The sequence below is a fragment of the Callospermophilus lateralis genome, chromosome 11, assembly GCF_048772815.1.
Source record: "Callospermophilus lateralis isolate mCalLat2 chromosome 11, mCalLat2.hap1, whole genome shotgun sequence".
Classification (NCBI taxonomy): domain Eukaryota; kingdom Metazoa; phylum Chordata; class Mammalia; order Rodentia; family Sciuridae; genus Callospermophilus; species Callospermophilus lateralis.
This window is the reverse complement of record NC_135315.1, coordinates 52,880,034-52,904,430: the sequence shown is the minus strand read 5'-3', so window position 1 is coordinate 52,904,430 and position 24,397 is coordinate 52,880,034. Positions and strand designations below refer to the sequence as shown.

The window sequence follows — 24,397 nt, the reverse complement described above, 5'->3', positions numbered from 1 at the left end:
GAAATGGGTTGTGCAAGATGGGCAGACTTATGGGTACCATGACCATGACTCAGTGATTTATTTATTAATTCCATTTCTTGAAAATAATCCTAAAATTAGGACATGGGAGATCCTGTATGTCAACAGATGCTATTATAACCTTATCTAAAAGTAAAATGTTGAAAACAACCTAAAATATACAATTATAATAGAATGGTTAAATAATGAACTATGGGACATTGAATTTATAGAATATTTGCCTAGCCATTCAAATGATGTGATTTAAAAGGTTATATGCAGTTTTTATATATATCATCATCATCATCATCATCATAAAAGTATCCTGTAGTAAAATTGGAAATGTTTATGATGCCTATATAAAATTTTAAAAAATTAGCATACAAAATTTTGTATATATAATAAGCACAGTTGGGCTGGGGGTGGAGCTCAATGGGAGAGTGCTTGCCTAGCATGTATGAAGCCTTGGTTTTGATCCCTGGCACCACAAAAAAAAAAAAAAAAATTAAAAAAAGCACACACATGTAATTTTATGTATCAATAAAAAAAAGACAAGAAGAAATATAAAATGCTCTTAGTGATTATCTCTGCCAGAACCTTAAAATAAGAATATATAAATCAATGAGGTACTAGGAATTCAACCCATTGCTTTGCAACTAATTTTGTTTGGACAATAAGAATTCAAGGAGGGTTCTGGTGCAAGGAGCCAGCCTGGAAAATGGGATGTTTTAGGCATATCTGTTTGTTGAGGAGACACCAAACAGTTGATGAAGGAAGGAAAAACACAAGTTTTTATATTTATATATATAATAAGCACAGTTGGGCTGGGGGTGGAGCTCAGCTCCTTTGCTAACTATAGGTCTGTGGCTCTGGGACCATGTGTCAGAAACTTTTGGCCTCAGTTTACACAACCCACAGGGCAATTCCTCCTTGACAGGGCTATGGTCAAGATTAGTGATAACGGGGGCTGGGGATGTGGCTCAAGTGGTAGTGTGCTCGCCTGGCATGCGTGCGGCCCGGGTTCGATTCTCAGCACCACGTACAAAAAAAGATGTTGTGTCCGCCAATAACTAAAAAATAAATATTAAATTTCTCCCTCTCTCTCTCTCTCTCTCTCTCTCTCTCTCTCTCTCTCTCCCTAAAAAAAAAAAAAAAAAAAAAAAAAAAAAATTAGTGATAACAGAGCCAAGTGCTCTAGGAGCCCAGAGAGGGCAGCCAAGAAATACTGGCTGCTGGTATCTGGAATCCCTGAAGAGAAGGTGAAGTTTAGTGGTTAAAGGGGAGCCAGAGGTCTGGGAACTCCAGTAGTCTGCTTGGGTCAGGCAATTTTCCCTTTTTTTTTTTTTTTTTTTAAATATTTAGTTGTCAATGGATCTTCATTTTTAAATTTTTTTTGTATGCAGTGCTGAGAATCGAATCCAGTGCCTCACACGTGGTAGACAAGTGTTCTACCACTGAGCCACAACCCAGCCTCAATTTTCCTTTCTAGTCTCTATGACTGCTCACGTGGGCTGCTTTACCTCTCTACTAAAACCCGAGGAGGCAGAAATCATAGGTTCCAACGGAACCCTTCACTGTCACATAGGACTATTTTGGAAACACACCATAAGCCTTGTAATAATTGCTCTGAGTCTAATTATCTTCATCACAATGGGAACGTTTGCATATTAAAAAATTAGGGAACTAATTTACTATATTTACTTCATGTATCCAGAGTCAATGCAGCATTTTTTTTTTTTTTTTTGCATTATTAGGGATTGAACCCAGGGGCACACTACCACTGAGCTATATCCCCAACCCTTTTAAGTTTTTTATTCTGAGACAGGGTCTCGCTAAGTTTCTGAGGCTGGCCTCCAGCTTATGATCCCCTGCCTCAGGCTCCTGAGTCCTGGGATTACAGGTGTGGGCCACCTTTTTTTTTTTTTCCTGTGGTGCTGGGGATTGAACTCAGGGCCTTGTGCATGTGAGGCAAGCACTCAACCAACTGAGCTATATCCCCAGCCCAGCAGCATTATTCTTAAGTTGCCTCTGTCCCTTGCAGCCTTTCATATGAACAAAACCAGTACAAATACATTCTTAATGAGACCTCTTTTGACCACTGAATTTAAAATTGTATCTCATTCTCTCCACTACTTTGTGTTTTTCCAGTGTACTCATCACCTTTTAATATTACAACAGCCTGCTCCCCCTCCTGCGGTCTGCGGTTTTGCTTTCCATGGTTTTCGTTACCTATGCCATTTACCGTCTGAAAATATTAAAGGGAAAATTCTGGAAAGAAACAATTCATAAGTCTTAAATTGCATGCTATTCTGAGTTGTGTGCTGAACACTTGTGCCTTCCTGATCTTCCCACCCGAGACGTGAAGCATCCTTTGTCCAACATGGCCATGCCGTGTATGCTACACGTCCCCAAGTCACTTGCTAGCCATCTTGGTTGTTAGATCAACTGTCTTGATAGCACAGTGCTTGAGATCAAGTAATCCTTATTGTACTTAATAACACCCCAAAACATAAGAGGGGTGATGCTGGCAACTCAGATATGCCAAAGAGAAGTCATAAAGGCAGTAAGTGAAAAAGTGAATGTTCTCAACTTGAAAATAAATCGGATGCTGAGATTGCTAAGAACAAGTCTTTTATCTACAAAATTGTGAAGAAAGAAAAGCAAGTGTGTGTTAGTTTTTCTGTCAACTTGTTAATTTCTTTTTTAAAAAAATATTTATTTTTAGTTGTAGCTGGACACAATACCTGTATTTTATTATTTTTATGTGGTGCTGAGGATCGAACCCAGGACCTTGCACATGCTAGGCGAGTGTGCTCTGCCCCTAAGCCACACCCCCAGCCCTTGTTGTTAGTTTTTTATTGTATCTAATTTATAAATTAAACTTTATCATTAGTAGATATGAATAGGAAAAAAATAACATATATGGTTCAGGGTCCAGTCCCATCCATGGTTTCAGACATCCACTGGGAGGTCTTGGAATTTATCTCCCATGGATGGGGTGATTACTGTATGTACTTTCTTGTTTATTTTGTTTATTATTTATTCTTTCCCCTCCTGCTAGAATGTAAGCTCCATGAGGGCAAGGAAAACTTTTCTTTCTCTTTTGATTCACTGAGACGCCCAAACACCTAGAATAGTACTCAGCACAGATTTGTTTAAACAAAGACAGCTGGTGTTCCTTTCCACCACGCATATGCAAATACCCCTGGCTCCCTGCGGGTGAGCAGAGGCCATACCGAGGGAGCTTGGTTAGGGTATATGGCTTTTGCTGAAGCCAAGTTCAAGGTTGGCCTTGGCTACACTGTGGAGTGAATTCCCTATCTCTTCATCTACTCTTTTCTCTGATTTTCTCTACCATGATGTATTGTACCTTAGCTGGACCATGATGTTTGGGCTAATATGCTATCTTGTACTGTAGTGACCTTTTCTTCCCTGTGTAATATACCTTATCCCCAAACCAAACTGTTAAGTTCTGGGAGGACAAAAACCATATCTTATTTTTCTTTATTTTTAATATAGTAGCCAGCCCATTGGTTTGGGTGGAGGAGGTGATGGATAAGTACTCGTTAATGACAATGTAGGTTTTATTTACATGTATTTTATGTATTTTTAAATTTACCTTAAAAAATAAATAAAATAAAATAAAATAATTTTAACTAGATTATTCATGAAAATTACATAGTACAGTATCTACAAAAATAGCTGTTGAACATTGCCTATTTGTATTCAAATACGTGACTACTAGCACCGTGTCTTATTCATAAGAGGTATCCATTGCATAATAAATTTCATTGACTGAACCAATTTTGAAAGTTTAAAATTTGAGGGTTGAGGGAATAAGTTAATTACATCATATTTCCTTTGCTATGGACCAATAGGTTAGTTAAATTAAAAATTACATATCTAATAAAAGGCCAGTGTCCCTCTGGGTCATAGTGGAAAATTTTGGTTTATTCAACAGATGCCTTTTCATTAGCAAAGAAACCACTCTATATTGTGATTCTAACAGCTGGTTTTAACAGCAAGATGAAATTCTTTAACCAAGTATTACTTTGCCAATGTCCTATGAATTGCTGACTTAAGATGAACCTCCCTCTGGAGGGTCTTGATCTACCCCAATTCTGGGGGCCCAGAACTTACCTGATGGGTTTGTAGCTGGGGCTTTTACAGAAGACCAGCAATCCGGCTCCAGAGCCTAACAACAAACCCCCCATCTTCAGGCATCTGATCGCCGACACTCCCTAGGGGGAGAAAAGGTCAGGTGGTCTCATCGTTAAAAATTAACACAAAGGGCTGACAGTATAGCTCAGTGGTAGAGCACCTGCCTAGCATGCATAAGGCCTTGGGTTCTATCCCCAGTACTGCAAAGATAAAAATAAATGAATGCAATGCCTGACGTGGTGAACATGGCCCGGGCCCTGATGCTGCACATATTGCGTGGTGAAGTTCATGAAGGGACTGTGCGGATGTACCCCCAGGGTGGCCAAGGGAATTTGATGCCAACAACAAGCTCATGTGCTAGGAAGTCGCCTCCCAGTCCTGTAAGAAGAAGACCTGCTTCCCCACACTTCCTCCCTGCAATCATCTGTGCCTTTTGCATATATTAAACATTAATGTTTTCACATCCACTTAAATTCAGTTAGAGCAGAAGGCGGAAACACAGCCGCAGCAATGTTAGCCCTTCAGTTGCCATCATGCTCACCAGAACTTTATTCTTACGAATGCAAAGGGACCGTATCTGACAGCCAGAGACAGCACAAAATGCTCCTTACTGTTTGGTGACAGTATTTTCTGAATTTTAAGGCACCGAGTACATGGCCTTGTTAGAAACCTATTTAAAATTCAAAGCAATTTTCCAAGTTTTAATTTTTAAATGTGTAGTACTGTTAGGGTTTGAATGCGTCTCCCAAAGTTCAAGTGCTGGAAACTTAATCCCTAGTGCAGCAGTGTTGGGAGGTGGAGCCTAATAAGAGGAGATTGAGTCTTGAAGGGTCTGTCCTGAATGGTGGACTGATGTCATTATTGAGAGTGGGCTTGTTGGGACTAGTGGTGTAGCCCAGTGGTAGAGAGCTTGTCTAGCAAGTACTGGGCCCTAGGTTGATCCCTAGTATAGAAAAAAAAAAAAAGGAAAGAAAAGAAAAAAAAAGTGGCATTAAAAAAGTAGGCTTGCTTAAAAAAAAAAAAAAAATGAGTTTGTAGTCCCAGCTACATGGAAGGCTGGGGCGGGAGGATGACCTGAGCCCAGGAGTCCAAGGTCAGTCTGGATAGGTCCTATCTCTCATAAATAATAAATCATTATAATAATAAAAAGTAACTTTGGATCTCTTTTGCTCTTTTGCTCTCATATTCCCTTCCTCTTCTACCTTCCCCCATGGGATGATAAAGAACAGGGTCCCCTGCCAGATGCAGTGCTAAGCTCTTGGACTTTCTGGCATCCAGAACCATGAGCCAAATAGACTTCTACTGTCTATAAATTACCTAGTATCAGATTCTGTTAGAGTCATGCAAAATGACAATTGCCAATATTAGACCTTAAAATATCCAACAATAATATAACCAGAGAATTAATAAGCTTGCTTCTCAATGAAGTTTGAATATGATAAAATGAGTTACTTTCAAGTTACTATAAACTGAATTTTGCCTGCTCTGGCTCACAAGCCTTTTCACTATGTCTGAGGAGAGAAACTAAGACTCAAGAATATGAAGGCAGGAACTAGAATTACATGCTTTATGAGATATGTCCTTTGCAAACATTTTCCTCCAGCTCCACGATATGACTTTTCATTTTAGTGTTTTTTTCAGAGTCGCATTTTTATTTTAATGAAGACTATTTTAAGAATTCTTTCTTTCATGGATTGCACCTTAGGTGTTATATCTAGCCTTAGATCATCTGGATATTCTCTAGTGCTATCTTCTAGGATTTTTGTTGGTTTGGTTGGTTGGTTTTTGTAATAATGGAGACTGAACCCAGGACCTTGTACATGCTAGGTGAGTGCTCTGCCACAGCGCCACACCCTCAGCCCTTTTTATTTTATTTTGTGACAGTTTCTGGATAAGCTGCTGAGGCTGGCCTTGAACTTGCCATCCTCCTGCCTCAGCCTCCTGAACAGCTGGAATTACAGGAGCATATGCCATCATGTCCAGTCATCTTATCTTCTAAGAGTCTTATATTTTATATTTAGGTCTGTTGTCCAATTTCAGTTAATTTTTATCAAGGATGTAAGGTCTATGTGTAGTTTTTAGTTTGTTTTGCATGTGGATATCCACTTGTTTTGACATTTATTACCTTAGGTCCTCTCTCAAAGATTACTTGAGTATATTTATGAAGGTATATTTCTGGGCTCTTTGTTTTGTTCCATTGATTTGTCTGTTCTTTGACCCAAATAATACTGTTTTGATTAGTGCAGTTTTTCGATAAATCTTGAAGTTGGGTAATATCAGTCTTCCAGCTTTATTCTTCTTCAGTATTATGCTGCTCTTTGGGGTCTTTTGCCTCTGTATGTAACCTTCTTAGAATCTGCTTGTCAATATTCATGAGATAACGTGTTGGAATTTTGATTGCAATTACATTGAATCTATAGATCAAATTGGAAGAACTGACATCTTGACAATATTGAGGCAACCTATCCATGAACATGAAATATTTCTCTAAAATGTAGTTCTCTGATTTTTTTTCATCAGTGTTTTGTGCGATTCCTCATACAGATCCTGTAAAACATGCACATTATTGTCTTCATTGTTGTCATCTTTATTCATTTTAGTGCTTTATACCTAACAGGTTAAATTTAAACCAATCCAAGTAATTGATTAACTAATTTCACTACTGGGAATTGAACCCAGGGTTACTTTATCATTGAGCTACATCCTGTCATTTTTTTTTTTTTTTGTACTGAGGATTGAATCCAGGGATGCTTAATCACTGAGCTACATCCCCAGCTCTTTTTAAAAATATTTTATTTTGAGACAGGGTCTCATTAACTTGGTTAGGGTCTTGCTAAGTTGCTGAGGTTGGTTTTGAACTGGCAATCCTTCTGCCTCAGATTTCCAAGCTGTTGGGATTACAGGTACTCAGGTATGCACCACCGTACCCAGCCATCCTCAGTCATCTTTATGTTTTATTTTGAGATAAGGTCTCACTAAGCTGCTGAGGCTAAACTAAAACTTGTGATCTTCTTGCCTCAGCTGCCCAAGTCACTGGGATGACAGGCATGTACCTCTGTGCCTGGTTTCATTCCAATGTTTTGCCTCTCTACCCAGAAAGCAAACTTTGAAGTAGTGTTTTATAAGGGATAACTGTCCAGGATCCCAACATCATAAGTGGCACTTCTTACACCTTCCCTTCAAAAGCATTATTTTCTTATCATCTCTGTAAAAGATGTCTTGAAATCATTGCTTTGCAGAATTTATTATCAGACCTGAATGGTCAGGAATTAAAGCATCCCTAGGAGATCTGTGTGCTCCATGTTTGAAGGACACAAAGACAGTCAGCACCCTTTCTGGAGAGGCACTTAGTTTCCAAATGCTGGCAGGCAGAGAAGTATCCAGACCAGCAGTTTTTCAAGTAGTGTCTTTGGAAGTATCTCAGCTGTTGGAACTGGCAGGGTTCTAGGACTTGCCTTTCTTTAACTTGATCTACTTTCCTCTTAAAATAATTAGAAAAATATCAATGTAGGCTATACTTTGATCTCCTCTGGAATTGTTTCTAAATCTTCTCTACCTATACCAGAGCTTTTCTCCATTTTCATGGCTCACTTTAAAGACTTGAATTTTAAATGATTATATGATTTAAAAAACTCTTGACATTTTCCCAGGAGCACAGTGCAATATTTCAAAGTTTCTTGAGAATATCTGCTCAGTGGAGAAGGATCTAAATAAGCTTAGTTAGAACCATCTGTTCTGTTATCAGAAATGAGATAGGCAGGTGTAGAACTTAGGAGAAACTTTTAAATTCAGTTTAGCAGAAACAGTCTTTGGAACTTTCTGAGGGTGCTGGGAATAGCAGCATTTATTATGTAAAATCATTTGATGATTTGATGGTAGAGTTTATATTTTGTTTAAATACTAACATTGTTCAGTGGACTTTTGTTAGGAATTCTGAAAATATGAACAATGGGGTTGTTTCTAGGTCTCACTCGTGACTTGTAATGTTAGCTAAGTCTTAAATAAAATCCAAGATAAAGTTATTAGAGTCGAAAAGGGAACATTCACATATACACCTATGTAGGTGCCTATATGTATATGTATGTGTGTGTGTGTGTGTGTGTGTGTGTGTGTGTGTGTTTCTTATAGATCAAAGAGCATGTTTTTTTAAATATGGCAACTGGGCTGAAACCAATATGGTTCCAAATCACAAAGTGACAGATCCTGTACATTAAGGAGGAGAGAAAAGGAATGGTGCTGATTTCCTAATCAAGGGCACCTCATAATGTCTTTGCACTGAAAAATAATCAGATGCCAAAAAATTGTGGTGCATTCTTATAATCCTAGTAATTTAGGAGACTGAGGCAGGAGGAGCTCAAGTTTGAGACCAGCCTCAGCAACTTAGAGAGACCCTGTCTCAAACTTAAAAATACAAAAAAGGATTGGGGTGTAATTGCAATTCAGTGGAAAGTGCCCCTGGGTTCAATCTCCAGTGCAAAAAAAAAAATAATAATAATAAAGAAAGGGAAAGAAGATGGGGGAAGAGAAGAAGGAAAAGAAAGGAACAAAAATAACCAGAGATAAGGACTTAGAGAATTAGCCAGTGAACTTTGAGAATTTAGGTGTGGGCTTGGGTATGTAACTGACTTTTTGGGTTTTTTTCTACAGACTCTTTATTAAGTGAAAGTCTGTGTTGCTAGTTGAGGGGGGAGAATGGCAGAACAGAGCAGAACTTATTAGTCTCTACTCACTAAACTGTACTTGTCCTTCACAGGTCCAGTGTCTGCCAGAAGTTTGGTCCTGGGGTTCAGCTTTAGAATATCTCCAGTTGTGGTGCCAAGGTAGAAAAAGCTGTCATCCACAGCCATCTGAGAAGAGAGAAAACATAACCTGAAGACTTGTTTTCTCAGTGATCCTTGAGCCCCTGATAGGGGCGAGGGAGAGCTTCCCTGAGACTCCATGAAGATGACTTCTGAAAATGCTCATGGCTACTTCTACTGCTCCAGCCTCAAAGATGGGTAAGAACAGCTCCAAGAGGAGCAGAATCAGGGCCAAACACAGACCTGCAGGAAATATTAGATTCCAATCAGCTCGCGCCTTTCACTGGATGGCTACTTGGGTCTGATGTTAACATGCATGCCCTGCCAGTCCCGACTCCTCAGACACCTTCAAAGGGCTCTTAGGATGAAGGTGGACTTCAACAAAGAGGGTATGCATTTGCTTTATCCCGTATTTTCTGAAGAATACATTCATAAAATGACTATGCACGAAATAAGAGGAATAAGTCAATAATGAATCAGGTTAGATGTATGGATTATGAATCCAGATTAAAAATATATTGCCAGGGGCTGGGGATGTGGCTCAAGTGGTAATTCGATCACCTGGCATGCTCGGGGCTCTGGGTTCAATCCTCAGCACCACATAAAAATAAAATAAAGATGTTGTGTCCACTGAAAACTAAAAAATAAACATTAAAAAATTTTCTCTCTCTTAAAAAAAAAAAAAAAAAAAATATATATATATATATATATTGCCAGGCACAGTGGTGCATACCTGTAACCCCAGCTACTTGGGAGTTGAGGTGGGATGATCACAAGTTCAAGCTCAGCCTCAACAACTTAGCTAGAGCCTCAGCAACTTAATGAGACCCTGTCTCAAAAATTAAAAATTAAAAAATGGAGACAGGAGATATGGCTCAGTGGTAGAGTACCCCTGGGTTAAATCCACAGTACCAAAAAAAATTTTTTAATTAAAATTAAAAAATAAAAATAAAAATGGCTGGGGACGTAGTTCAGTGGTAAATCACCCCTGGCTCAATATCAAGTACTGGGAAACAAACAAAAAACATTAATAATTTCTTTTTATGATTAATGAGTTATAAATTAATTATAAAATATTATAATTATTTATATTATAATATTATGAAATATTTTAATATAATTTTTAATAAAATATTTTATATTTTACAATATTTTATAATATTTTACCATAAAAAACCAAATTTCCAGTGAGAAAACAATATTGGTGACATAGGGATACACTGTGGGCTCTGAGCACACTCTGGCTACACTGCTTCTACTAGAACCATGTTCCCTCCTGGTGAAACAGGTATTGGGCATCTGACGACAGCCGGGTAAAACTGATGTGGGCCTGTAATCCCAGTGACTTGGGAGGCTGAGTGTGAGGGTGGCCTTAGGTCTGAGCCTAAGCAACTCCATTTTAAAAACTCCAGTTTGAAACCTGCAGTCTCACCAGGCACGCCTAAGGGAGCCCTCCAATATGGCCCTCAGGCACAAAACAAGTCACTTTTCCCCACTCAGATAAGCTCAGAGTGAAGCCTCTGGCAGGCTGTCCTCACCTGAGAAGAGGGGAAGGGAAAGGATCAGGGTGGGGAACATCAGACCTGATGTTTTAACCCCAGGGTAAATGATGTCATTGAGAAATCTGGTGGTAGCTGATAAGGACTGAAAGGGGGGTCAACAGCCCCAAAATTTAGTATAAATAATAGAGCAAGTGTACAGACATTAGCCAACCCATACTAATGCCCCCACGCTGAGAGCCTGATGAGGACCTGGACTGACATCCCCACACTTCTCATCATTTGCGGTTCCTCTACATTTTCCTCATCTCACGGCTCTCAAACTCTACAGCCACATCTTGCCCCTGGGGAGAGCTGCAAGTTCTCCCCACAACCCTCTCCTCAATCGGCCATCAGCTCCACCCCAGGAGAAGCCTGCCTTGGTTCCAGACCTGATCACCTGAGTGAGTGTGCATCTGCTGGACTTGGAGCCTAAGGCTTGAGACTTTTGAGCCAATGCTTGAATGCAGCTTGCAGAGGGAATGTCTGACATGAGCCTGTCGTGATTAAGTGTATTTGCAGTGCTTAGAATTAATCTAGGATTGTTTGCTGTGAATTAATTAATCTAGAATTGTTCGTTGTGAACTGATTATGTGTATTGCAGTAGCTAGCATTAAGGATTGTCGTTTTCTTGATTAAGAACGTATAGAGTGAAATTGGATTGAGTGATCTGAGTGAATAAAGCATTGACTAGGGCAGAAAAGTGTGGACATTCTTTATTTCTCCCCCTCAACTGCCTAAGTCGCACCTTTTGCCATCGCTACACTGAGTCACAAGGATCACAAGTTCAGGGCCAGCCACAGCAACCTTGCAAGGCTTTAAGAGACTTAGCAAGAACCTGTCTCAAGATAAAAATAAGAAGGGCTGGGGGTGTAGCTCAGTGATAAAGAATCCCTGGGTTTAATTCTAAGTACTGCAAATAAATAAGTAAAACTGAAGTGACATTCGCTCTTACCTGTGCCTCCCCATCAACATTCTGTATGTTACAGCTTGTCTTCCTGCTCCCAGGCCAGCATACAGCACCCACCCCTTGGTTGATACTCTTTAACAGGAATTTGTAGCAATAGTTGCTTAAAATAATACTTGAAGCAATACTTACTGCAGTACACATGGCTATTCTTTTCATCTGTCCTGTTTGGCACTCCGTTGGCCAAATTTTTCTGTTCGGGAGATCGAGTTCCCATACTCGAATTGTCCCACTATAAAGAAAAATCACAAATGGATATCCATTTAATTGCTTGTCATCTCTTCTACATTCTCTGTATTCTCTTGAAGGAGAAGCTGAAGAGAACATTTCTAAGAGTTTTTTTTTTTTTTTTTTTATGATCTAGTACTCTACTTAAGATCTTTCACTCAATCCTCATAATAACCCTAAGAGGTAGGTTTTCTGATCTCTCAATGACAGAATACAGAACTTGTACACAGCAGAGTGGGAACTCACACCCAGTGGTCATTCACCTTGAAGAGCATGTTCTACTTTCTATTCTGACCATAAATATACCTAAGCAAGGAAAGAAATGCACAGAAAACCAGTTTAAGTTTCTTTCCCTCTTTTTTTTTTGTTTAAATTTATTTTTTGTGTTCTCCTTTCCTGTCTTTTAATTGACAAGTAAAAATTATATACATCTTGATGCTTTGAGATATATATGTATATATACACATATACATATACACTATATACATATACACACACATTGTGAAGTGGCTAAATCAAGGTATTAAACATACGCATTACTTCATACACATTTCTTTGTGGTGAGAATACCTAAGATCTACTCTGTTTGCAAAGTTCGATACAGTGTTTCCTATATACTGCATAAATATATTGCATATGTATATTGTAAATACACATTATATGTGTATATGTATTAACTGTAGTCACCATGAGGCACACAATCTGAGGGTTCATCAGTAGATGAGTGGATAAAAAAAATGTAGTATATATACACAAGGAAATATTCAGTCAGCCTTAAGAAACCCTATCATTTGTGAAAATGTGGATGAACCTGGAAAGACATTATGCTAAGTGAAGTAAGATAATCACAGAAAGATAAGTACGGCTTGATCTCACTCATGTGGAATCTAGAAGTTAAACTCATAGGAACAGAGACTGAAATGGTGGTTACCAGAGGCTAGGGTGAGGGGAGACATTTATTTGGGACACCAAATTAGACAAGAGGGATAAATCAAGGTATTGAGTTCTATGGAAACTTTTTAAAGGGAAATACTTTAGTAGAGACAGTCCCCTCCAAGGAAGGAGAATTGAGAATAAGAAACTGAAAGTTTAAGGTAGCAGCTGACACAGTACTTGATATATGGTTGGTATGTAACCATTGTATGTTTGAGTTAATATGAATAATTATTTTAAAATGTCAAGGTCAACATTACAAAGACTTCAGCTAAATACCTCAAGGCAGAAAAGATTAATTAAAAATAGATGAAGTTCAGTTTTTATTTTTTGGCCTCCAAAATGACATGAAGTGTTCAATGTTAAGTGCTCAGTAACTATTTTGACTGTATTTTACAAGTTAAAACAGGGCTTTTCCCTGGCCTTAATGGTAGGTAGCATTTGGATACTGAAATCCTGGAATGTTTAGGTTATCTCATGAGGACGATATAATGGAATACATGAAATCAAAACTGTGATAGAGGACTCAGGTATATGTGTACCCATGTACTGTGACAGAAACCTTTGAAAATGTTAACCTTCTCTTAACATTTTCAGCCTCACATGAAATTGAAGCAGACTTGGAATGTAGATTACCCTAAAAAAAATTCTTATTGGTATAAAATTTTTAGTTTTGACTCCTGGTGAACATCACCCATGGGCCTTAAAATGGACCAACTCCTTCTGCATAAGCAGCTGCTGAGGAACAACAACAACAAAAAAAACTCCATAAAACAGCGGCTTAGCCAAGCCACTCTGCAACCCCTAAGGGAGCTGAGTCATCTGTGGCTTCAGAAGGCAGAGGAGGGCATGGTCAGTTGATCTTGCCTTGGAGCACTGTCCTCATAGGATTTTTTTGGCAGGGGCTGACTTTCACGTAGGCCAGGTAGTTTCACAACTCTCAATAAATCTTTCCTCATAACTAGCCATGGGATAAAGGTATGCAGTATGTCACAAAGTGGGGACAGGAAACAGGACAGATGCTTAGCAGCACCAATTCTTTACTCTAGCTGGAAAAGTAACCACTGTGTATACCTTTCACAGAAGGGAGATGGAGATAACAGTATGTACTTCAACCCTACATCTTCAGATTTCTCACCTTTGAACTGGTACATGACATAAAAAGGAATCTGTTGTACATGTTTAACCTTCCCTCAAACTCCAAACAGGGCTCTGATTATCCATCTGCAAATAATTCATTCTGTTAGATGCAGACCTCTGTTCAGATGTCCAACTTGGTCACCGTGAGCTGCGTAAAACTGGCCCACTGGAAATTATGTCATATGGCTAATAGTCCAAACTTTTGAAACTCCTGGCACAGTTTGTTTGCAAAATATCATTCCATGAGACCTAAATCAAGAGCAGGTGGTGAGAAATACCAACCGGTAAGTGAATCTGTGCAATTGTGCAAATTACTTTGTGAGCACAGATTGGAAATAATTTGTTTTCAACCACAAAAAAGAACCTGAGCCAGGTGTGGTGGTGCATGCTTGTAGTTCCAGAGACTTGGGAGACTGAGGCAGGAGGATCGCCAACTGGGGCCAGTTTCAGCAACTTAAAAAGATCCTTGTTTCCAAATAAAAAAATAAAAGGCAGGGAATAATATTGGTCAAACTATATTGTTATATTGTGTGCATGTATGAACATATAATAACAAACCCCACCATTATGTATAACTATCATGCACCAAAAAAAAAAAAAAAAAGGAAAAAATAAAATCAATAAATCAACAGGGCTGGAGATGTAGCTTAATGGTAAAGCATCCCTGGGTTCAAACCCCAGTACCAAAATAAATAAATAAATGAACTTGAGATGAGTTTAGCAGCTCAGCACGCTCTTTTAGTAGAAATCACAGAATTTTCATATTTTAAATGGTATTCAGCTAAAAGTCTTTTAAGTTTTAGTTAAAAGGACTTTCAATGACTATGAAAGCTATGAAAATTATAATGTAAGGTGTTTGTCCAGAACTAAAGATATGTTCCCCTAAACTGGAATAACCCCATTTTTTTTCTGCAAGCAAATGTCGTAATGTATGGCTTCTGAAACTCCGACTGTAGAGACGTACTTTCCAGCAGTAACGAACATCTCATCCCGGCACCTAGAGAACACCACGGTGGTGGCATTCCCAACATTGAGGCCGGCCGCAGGGCTGCCACAAATGGCATCTCTCTTGGCTATGCTCCATACCACCACGCTGCCAAAACAAGCAGGAAAAGAATGTCAGAGAACATCCAGCTTTCAAAATAAGAAAACAACTATTTCAGTGGCTCTAGAGAGAAAAAAGCAAAATAGGTTACTAACAAAAGGAACAAATAAATGCCTAGAGCCCCAGACATCTCCTCCCTCACACTGGGTATTGGAAGACAAACAGTAACACTTCAAAACCTTTGAAGGCAAATGATCATGTGGCCAGCAGCCAGTGAGCTTATCAAATTCGGATGCTCAAGGAAAGACATTTCCGAACACACAAGGCATAAAGGTTTACCCTCCATTTATCTTGAGTGAAAATTTTCCTTGAGGAAGTGTTCTAGTAGGGGGAAAAGAAGGAATGTGGATGACCTAAGAGAGTGTCCTCAAACTTGAACATGCATCAGAATCGGAAAGAGAGATAAATTCCCAATTTGATCATTCTACACCATAAACATCTATCAAATTATCATACCATACCCCATAAATTTATAAAGTTAAATAATAATTTTAAAAATAATTATTGCAGGCGGCTACCAGGCCCCTCTCCCCAGAGTGGGAATTAGGAGGTCTGAGTTAGAATCTGAAAGTTTGCTTTTCTCACAAGCCCCAGTTGATACAGATGCTGCAGATCTGGGGACCACACTTTGAGAAGCATTGCTTTAGGGTAACATTTCCTTCTTTCTTGTGCAATCATACAATTTAGTCCTAAACTAAATTGTGTTTGGATAAGAATACCAAGACTATTGGGGAAGGAGTATTATGTCAAATGCTTGAATCAAAACATTTAAAGCAAAAGAATGCAAATTTACAAACTTGTTAATGTAAAAAAAGGCCTATCTATACTTTCCTCATTATCTACACATAGAATGTATTATTATTATTATTTTAATATTTATTTATTTATTTATTTTCAGTTTTCAGCGGACACAACATCTTTCTTTGTATGTGGTGCTGAGGATCGAACCCGGGCTGCACGCATGCCAGGCAAGCATGCTATGGCTTGAGCCACATCCCCAGCCCTAGAATGTATTATTACAGGTAGTTTAAAAGCAAGGTATCACCAACATCCTTAGGAGCGAGGAAGAGGAAGTGGGGCAAAATCTATAAATCCCTCTTTTTTCATAGTGGAAAATTGAGAAATAACATCTGAAGTAGAAAGTTGAGAGGTAAACCACTTAAATGGTTAAAATGATAACTAGATGATGAACAACAAAAACAAAAATGAAGACTTCATACCCAAGAGAAATGAAAACATATGTCCTCACAAAATCTTGTATGTGTGCTGGGTATATTGGTGCATACCTATAATCCCAGATACTTGGGAGGCTGAGGCAGAAGGATTGCAAGTTCAAGACCAGCCTGGGCAATTAGTGAGACATTGTCTCAAAAACAAAACAAAACAATAAAATAAAGCCCAAAATAAAACAAAAAAAATGTACATGAATCTTCATAGGCACCATTAATAATAACAGATTAAAAGTGGAAATGGGTCTCAGTGATTTGATATTACAGTTTGAGGCCAGCCTCAGAAACTTAGTGAAACCCTGAGCAACTTAGTGAGACCCTGTCTCAAAATAAAAATAAAGAAATAAATAAAAATAAACAAATAAATAAAAATAAACAAATAAACAAAAAAGACTGGGGGTAGAGTTCAGTGATAAAGCACCCTTGGGTTCAATGCCCAGTACAAAAATAAAATAAAATAAAATGTGGAAATGGGGGCTGAGAGTGTAGCTCAGTCACAGAGCATGTTCTTAGCATGCACTATAGGCCCTGTGTTCAACCTTAGCACCAAAACAAACAAAACAAAAACAAAAGACCCAGAAATTCATCAACTGTACTAACAGTTGCAGGGATAAAGAAAATGGAGGTATCCACACAGTATTATTTGAATATTATTTGACAACAAGAAATGAGGTACTGATATATCTTACAAAGAGATGGACCTTGAAAACTTTACACTTAGTGAAAGAAGTCAGCCACAAAGGGCCATATATTTTATAATTCCGTTTGTGTGGCATGCCCAGAATAGGTAGGCAAAACTATAGAGGCAGAAAGTAGAACAGTGTTTGCCTTGAGAGAAGAGAGGAGAGATGGGGAATGACCACCAATGGGCTATGGTTTGGTTTTTGGGGTGTTGAAAATATTCTAAAATTAATTTTACTGATGGTTATAAAGTTTTAGTGTTTTTACATACACTAAAAACCACTCTATTAAATACCTTCCATGGATAAATTTTATAGTATGACATATATCTCAAAAAAGCTATTAAAAAGCAAGAGTCTCGTGGTACAAGTATACGTGGAGGGACATTGGAATCGTACTTTAGAATCTTGGGTCCTTTTAGGTAGAATGACAACAAACACGGTTTCTTTACACACCTTGGCCAGGTATAGCTTCAATTTTTCAGAAACAAAATTTAAATTTAAATATAAATCAGTGGCACCAACATAGTGAGTTGGCCAAATAAATTTTGGCACATCTGTACAATGGACTTGCATGCACTCAGTGCAAAGAGCCATATATATGTCTGTGTGTACATACATCCAGATGTCCTTGGTGTAAGCTGCATGATAACACAGACAGTATAATAGCATTGATACAAATGTTTCATAAATAGGCTACAAGACATAAAAAGTAAATGCAAACTCTAAAGTGTCTACTATAGTTTGCAGCATTCCTTCCATTTTTTCCCCCTTTGTGTAGAATCCAGGTGACTTGGGTAGAATGGACTCCTCCCACAGGTTCAAGGTGACCCTTGGTTGTCCAAAACCAATCAATCAGCAGCAGAACCCCATTTTCCTCACCACAGGGACTAACCAGGGGTAGGCATATCGTATTTTACTAGCAGGGCACTCTTTCACTGGCTTCTCAATATTCTCCAATCTTCTCCAAGCAAATTTTAGATAGCCTAAGATCAAGCTTAAAATTACCAGGAGAATAACAGTTTCACCACGTTGACCTTGGTGAAGGGGCCATTTTTCTCCCCAAAGACCTACTCTCTCTGGCAGGAGGAAGAGGTGGGATGGCCTAACAGCCAAGCTCCAAGAATGTCCATGGGTGGGACACAGGCCTCGGAATTTTTACAATCTCCCCCTGGTGATTCCAGTGAGCACCCAAAGTTGAGAACAACTGCTTTAAGTGGAGGTAAGAATTGTGTGGGGGGTGGGTGGGGAGGACGGTTGGTACTGGGAGAACCCAGGGGCATTCTGCCTCTGAGCTACACCCCAGCCCTTTTAAGAGAAATTTATTTTGGGACAGGATCTCATTAAGTTCCTGAGGCGGGCCTCAAACTTGCAATCCTCCAGCCTCCCAAGTTGCCGGGATTACAGGTGTGTGCCCAGTTCTGAGGTACGAAAGTTAGAGATGATTTTTGGATATGTTTCCCATAAAGACAGTCATATGGGGATGGTCCATGGATGGTGTGACCTTTGGTTGTCCAAAACCAAAGGTCCTGACCACTTACTCAGGACGATTCAAGGAGGGAGAATCGTGAACATTTTGTTGATTTTTCTATATATTAAGAGATCTGTGAGTAGATAACTGCACATAAATGCGAACTTCCTTTATAACAAAGCCATGAAGCTCAAACAAGGAAATGCTGTATACATAAAAGTGAATGGAAGTATCAGTAGCCAGGCTAACAGATGATATCCCTGGAGACAGGGTGCTTGAAACCTCTGGCAATACAACTGGTAGAAAACAAGTGTGGATAGGTTCTGTTCCTTACCTTCCGTCATCCGGGCCTCCCAGTGACACCAAGTACAGGTCATTTGGTGAAAAGGCCAGAGCTTCAACTTTGCCCTTGTGAAGTGATAACCGAGCCAAGAGCTCCCTTTTCTTATAATCCCACAAAATGATATCTGCCTGTGGGCAAGAAGGCTCGGTCAGAGAATAGGCTTCAAAAGAATCCACCGAGGAGATTGCAACCCCTCTTGGTGAGAGATAATCAGGAATGTCACTTCTCTAAAAAATCAGACCATGCTTTACAAGCAAGCCAGAGAGCAACAGAATGGGACCAGTTTTAAGCAGGGTCTTTTGTTCCTAACCATTATCAGCCATGAGCTGAGACATCTAGCACAAAGACATCATTCCTTCCCTCTCAGCCTGATGGAAGGCAAATGGGTTAAAAGAGAGGTCAAAGGGAAGAGGGAGAGAAAAGGTCCAGGGAAGCCTAGAGCTTGGGACTTGGAATGGTATTTCTAGGGAGGCGCCTCTAAGTACATCCACAGGGATTGTTTTCAGTCTGTTCACCTTGAACCCCATGAACGTGACCTGTCCAGAGGCAATGTAATTTCCACTCTTGGAGATGGTCAAACAGGAGACATTATTTCCATGGCCATGCAGAAATTTTTGCTCCTGAGTATTTAGTGCTTGAATGAGGACTGTGCAGCCCAGGGGATACACCAGATGCTCCTGGTCAGGATGGCATTTGAGACCAGTAGGAACGTGTCCTAAGAGAGAGAGATTAGGAATTATTATTATCAGGTGCAGAAGAACTTAATTTTATTTTTTAACAAGTACAAAAGGTGATGCTTTTGGAATAAACCTCAGTTCAGTGTAAGTAAGTAAGGGGCAACAGATAATTTTATTCCACAAACAAGAAGGTTGATGTAGTACATCCCTTCTCATACTTGATACGCATAAAATCCCCAAAGGATCTTACTAAAATGCAGATTCTCCAGGTCTAAGGTAGGATTGAGTTCTGCATTTTTTTTTTTAAATTTTGAAGTAAGTAAAATAAAATAAATTGAACCCACAGGTGCTCTACCACTGAGCTACATCCCCAGCCCTTTGCATTTTTTTATGTTGAGACGCGTTCTTGTTAAATTGCTGAGGCTGGCCTCAAATTTGTGATCTTCCTGCCTTAGCCTCCCGAATCACTAGGATTATAGCATGAGACACTGTGCCCAGCTGAGAAGCTGCACTTCATATACTCTCCCAAGGGATGCTGGTGCTGGTCAAGAAACTTCATGTTGAACAGGAAGGCCTTAGGGTCAATTTTTGTAATACTGAGAAGCAGAAGTGCATGGGACAGGGTAGTTTGTTTGGGTTGGAGTACAGACATAGGAAGAATGTGAATCTCATACCTTAAATAAACTTTTGGCAAAGACAAAAATTTGGTTGATTTCACTTAGCATAATGCCTTCCAGGTTCATCTATGTTTTTGCAGATGGCATGATTTCTTCCTTTTAAAGACTGAACAATAATTAAATGTGTGTGTGTGTGTGTGTGTGTGTGTGTGTGTGTGTGTATGTATTTTCATTTTCTTTATTTGTTCATCTGTTGATAGACACTTAGGCTGGTTCCATATCTTGGTCATTGCAAATAATGCTACAGTGAACATGGGGGTGCAGATATTTTATCAAGATATTGATTTCAGTTGGGCACAATGGCGCACACCTGTAATTCCAGCAGCTTGTGAGGCTGAGGCAGGAGGACTGCGAATTTAAAGTCAGCCTCAGCAATTCAGCAAGGCCCTAAGCAACTCAGGGAGACCCTGTCTGTAAATAAAAATATAAAAAAGGGCTAGTGATGTGGCTCAGTGGTTAAGTGCCCTTGGGTTCAATGGGTTTAATCCCCTGTACCAAAAAAAAAAAAAAAACAAAAGTTATTTTATTTCCTTTGAGTGTACACAGAAGTAGGATTGCTGGATCATATGGTAATTCTATTTTTAATTTTTTGACAACCCTCTATGCTCTTTTCTTTTTTTATTGATTTTTTTTAAAAAATAAATAACAAAAGAATGTATTACAATTCTTATTACACATATACAGCACAATTTTTCATATCTCTGGTTGTATATAAAGTATGTTGACACCAAGTGGTGTCTTCATACATGTACTTTGGATAATGTCTATCACATTCCACCATCCTTGCTAACTCCCTGCCCCCTCCCTTTCCCTCCCTCCCCTCTGCCCTCTGTAGAGTTTGGCTATTCCTCCCATGCTCTCCCTCCCTACCCCACTCAGAGTCAGCCTCCTTATATCAGATAAAACATTCTGCATTTGGTTTTTTTTGGGGGGGGGATTGGCTAACTTCACTCAGCATTATCTTCTCTAACTCCATCCATTTACCTGCAAATGCCATGATTTTATTCTCTTTTATTGCTGAGTAATATTCCATTGTGTATATATACCACATTTTTTTAATCCATTCATCCACTGAAGGACATCTAGGTTGGCTCCACAGTTTAGTTATTGTGAATTGTGCTGTTATAAACATTGATGTGGCTGTGTCCCTTTTGGGTATAGACCGAGGAGAGGGACAGCTGGGTCAAATGGTGGTGTCAGGTTGGTGGCGGTGACTTAGGACAAAGCAGCCCCCACGGGAAAGAAACCTCAATCAGGCACCAACAGAAATGCCTATGAATCAGCGGGATCTCTGGACTAACGCCTGTCAATCATCAGGACCCCCTGGCCAATCCTGGAGTTCAGCCAGCTCCAGGGACCAACTCCAGTGGGACAAGGGACTCTAAAAACACCTTTTCCTGTCCCAAGCCCTTTCCTTCCTGCCTAAGCCCCATAAAATCTCAGTCCAGGTGAGCTCCCACGCGGTTTCTCCTTAGACCCTTCTCCGGTCCACCCTGTTGGTCTGATCCAGTTCCACCAGAGAGTGATATCTCAAATAAAGCCTTGTTCCGTGGCCTTTTTAAGTCTGCCTCCTTTGGTCGCTGCCCGCCTTGCCTGATCTTACAGGTGGTTCCATTCCCAGCTTTCCAAGGAATCTCCACACTGCCTCTACTTTCTTTTCCATAATGGCTGTGGCTATTTACATTCCCAACAGCGTACAAAGGTTCTCTTTTTCTCCACGTCCTCAACACTTGGTGTCTTTTGCCTTCTTGATAATAGCTATTCTAACAGATGTGAGGTGACATCTCCCTGTGTTTTTAAAAATTTTTTAGATGTTGATGGACCGTTATTTTATTCATTTATTTATATGTGGTGCTGAGAATCAAATCCCGTGCCTCACACTTCCTAAGCAAGTGATCTACCACTGAGTCCTGCTGGGAGCCATTAGCCAAGTAGGTATGACAATTTCCTTGCCAGCGTACCCCCATGTTTCTTAGTGGAAGGACTCCTGGAAGGTGACCTTGCTCAAGGACCAGGGCGGATCAGTGTTTAGGGTGTTCCCGGTTTAGGATAATCCGAGTTTAGGGCATTCCGGTTTAGGAAGATTATTCCTGCTGGGAATAGGCCGTATCCTGCTGCCTGAGTTCCCCTTGAGTTCTCATGGGATTCAGACAGTATTTTTGGGAGACAGAAGCCCAGTGGAGGTGTGGATTTGGGCAGAGAACGTGGATTTCCCCAGAACGTGTTTGTAGAAGGCCAGTGTGAGATCGGGAATAAAGAATTGCTGTTTGAATCTACAAAGCTGTGAGTGGCTCATGATTTGTGCCCAGCCAGACTGGGGCAGAGCCCCAACCCCAGCACCCGCTTCCCATGGTGGTTTTAATTTGCATTTCTCTGGTGATTAGTGGTGTTGAGCACCTCTCTGCCTGTGGGCCATTTGTATGTCTATTGATAACTGGCTAGTCAGGTCCATAGTCCAGTATTTTGAATGACCCCAGAGAACATGATGCTAAGTGAAATAAGCCAGACCAGAGAGACACACACTAAAAAATCTCCCTTATTTTTGGAACCTAAAAAAGCTGAACTCATAGAAGCAGAGATTGGAAAATGGGGGAAAAGGGAAGATATCTGCCAAAGGGTACAGAGGTTCAGTTACATGAGATGAATAAGTTCTGGAGACCTAATGTACAGCCTGGGGACTACAGTTAATGACACTGCATTGCTTATTTGCTGAGAGAGTTGGCCATCAGAGTTCTTAATCCCCAAATAAAAAACAGCAACTACATGACATGGATATGTTAACTAGCTTGATTACGGGAATCACTTCATGATGCACACATGTGTTAAAACATCATGTTGTACTTCTTAAATTTATATACTTTTATTCACCTATTACACTTCAAAAACAAAAAAATTAAATTCTGTTTCAATTGTGAGTGATCATAGGGTGTTCTGAGGACATTTGGGTACTTTCACAGTGAAACCTCTTTTTTATTATTAGTATTACATTTTTAGTTGTAAATGGACATAGTGCCTTTACTTTGTTTATTTTTATGCAGTGCTGATTGAATCCAGTGCCTCACACATGCTAGGCAAGTGCTCTACCACTGAGCCACAACCCCAGCCTGAGATTTCTTTCTTCAGGCATTTCCCACCCTCCAAATATTTACCAAGAACCATCTCAACAATGACAAACCTTTGAAATACATTTTAACAGGAAATAGCTTGTCACTCATTTTAGACCAAAAAAAAAAAATTTTTTTTTTTGGCTATTGTAGAATAAAAACTTTAAAATTAGCTTAAGTAGCTAAAATAATGATTGCAGTTTTAATAACATGATACTCTAAATGTATAGAGTTATTTAAGAAAAATGATTTCATAACAATAATAATTATACATGTACCCACACATATACACTTTGTTTAAAAAAAAAGTTATGTTTCTCTTTGAAGTCTCCTTTCATGTATCCCAGTAGCATTTCAATTTCTCTTCATCTGGATCTCACAACATTTCTTGTTACATTTATTACTCGTTATTTTTAAATCTTTGTTGTTGCTGCTATTTCCTTCCCCATCAAAAGAGCCACAAATATTTATTAATATAGTCTTCTGGGCTTTTAAAAAATCTTCAATTGACACAGAGCAATTGTACATATTTATGGGGACACAGCATGATATTTCAATACGTGTACACAATGTATAATGGTCAGATCAGGGAAACTGGTTATCTATCATGTTAGATGTATATTATTTCTTTGTACTGGGAATGTTCAAAATCCTCTCTACTAGCTTTATTATTATTATTCTTTATAAAAATATTTTTAGTTGTCAATGGACACAATACCCTTACTTTGTTTATTTTTGTTTATGTGGTGCTAGGGATCCAACCCAATGCCTCATGCATGCAAGGCCACAACCCCAGCTTCTCTACTAGCTATTTTGAAATATTCAATTACCTGTTGCCGACCCTAGCGACCACATTGTGCTATACAGAGAAATTGAGGAATTGCTCCTCCTATGAAGATGCACCCCTGCACCTGTTAGCCATCCTTTCTCCCTCCCTTTTGTCCCACACCTTTCTGGATTCTGGTAACTGCTATTCTATTTTCTATTTTGGAAGGAACTTTTTAGCTGCATGTAAGTGAGAATGGGTGTTTTTGTTTTCCTGTGGCCAACTGACTTCATTTAACACTGTCCTCTAGCATTCTGATTCTCAAATGACTCATTCTCAAATGAGTCTTCTTTCCTATTAACTCTTCCTGGATTCATTTTGGTGCATTACATGATTCTCATAGCTAAATGGATTTGTTGTTGTTGTTGTTCAAATGGCCAAATGTAGTTTTTTGTTTGGTTTATGGTATGGGGGATTGAACCCAGGGGTACTTAACAACTGAGCCACATCCTCAGCCCTTTTTATTTTGAGACAGGGTCTCTCTAAGTTACCTACAGTCTCACTAAATTGCTGAGGCTGTAT

General features: G+C 39.3%; 1 protein-coding gene across 1 annotated transcript in view; it reads right to left on the bottom strand.

Annotated features, from left to right (window-relative positions):
- Cfap52 (cilia and flagella associated protein 52) overlaps positions 1-23,904 on the bottom strand; it is a 45,416-nt gene extending 21,512 nt beyond the window's left edge. The window contains exons 1-7 of the mRNA XM_077110634.1: positions 23,880-23,904; positions 19,107-19,306; positions 18,583-18,719; positions 14,728-14,856; positions 11,595-11,694; positions 8,889-9,005; positions 4,138-4,238 (exon numbers count right to left, since the gene is read on the bottom strand). Of these exons, the coding sequence (XP_076966749.1) occupies positions 4,138-4,238; positions 8,889-9,005; positions 11,595-11,694; positions 14,728-14,856; positions 18,583-18,719; positions 19,107-19,306; positions 23,880-23,904 (809 nt within the window). The remainder of the gene's footprint in view (positions 1-4,137; positions 4,239-8,888; positions 9,006-11,594; positions 11,695-14,727; positions 14,857-18,582; positions 18,720-19,106; positions 19,307-23,879) is intronic.
- Between the last annotated feature and the right edge of the window lie 493 nt (positions 23,905-24,397).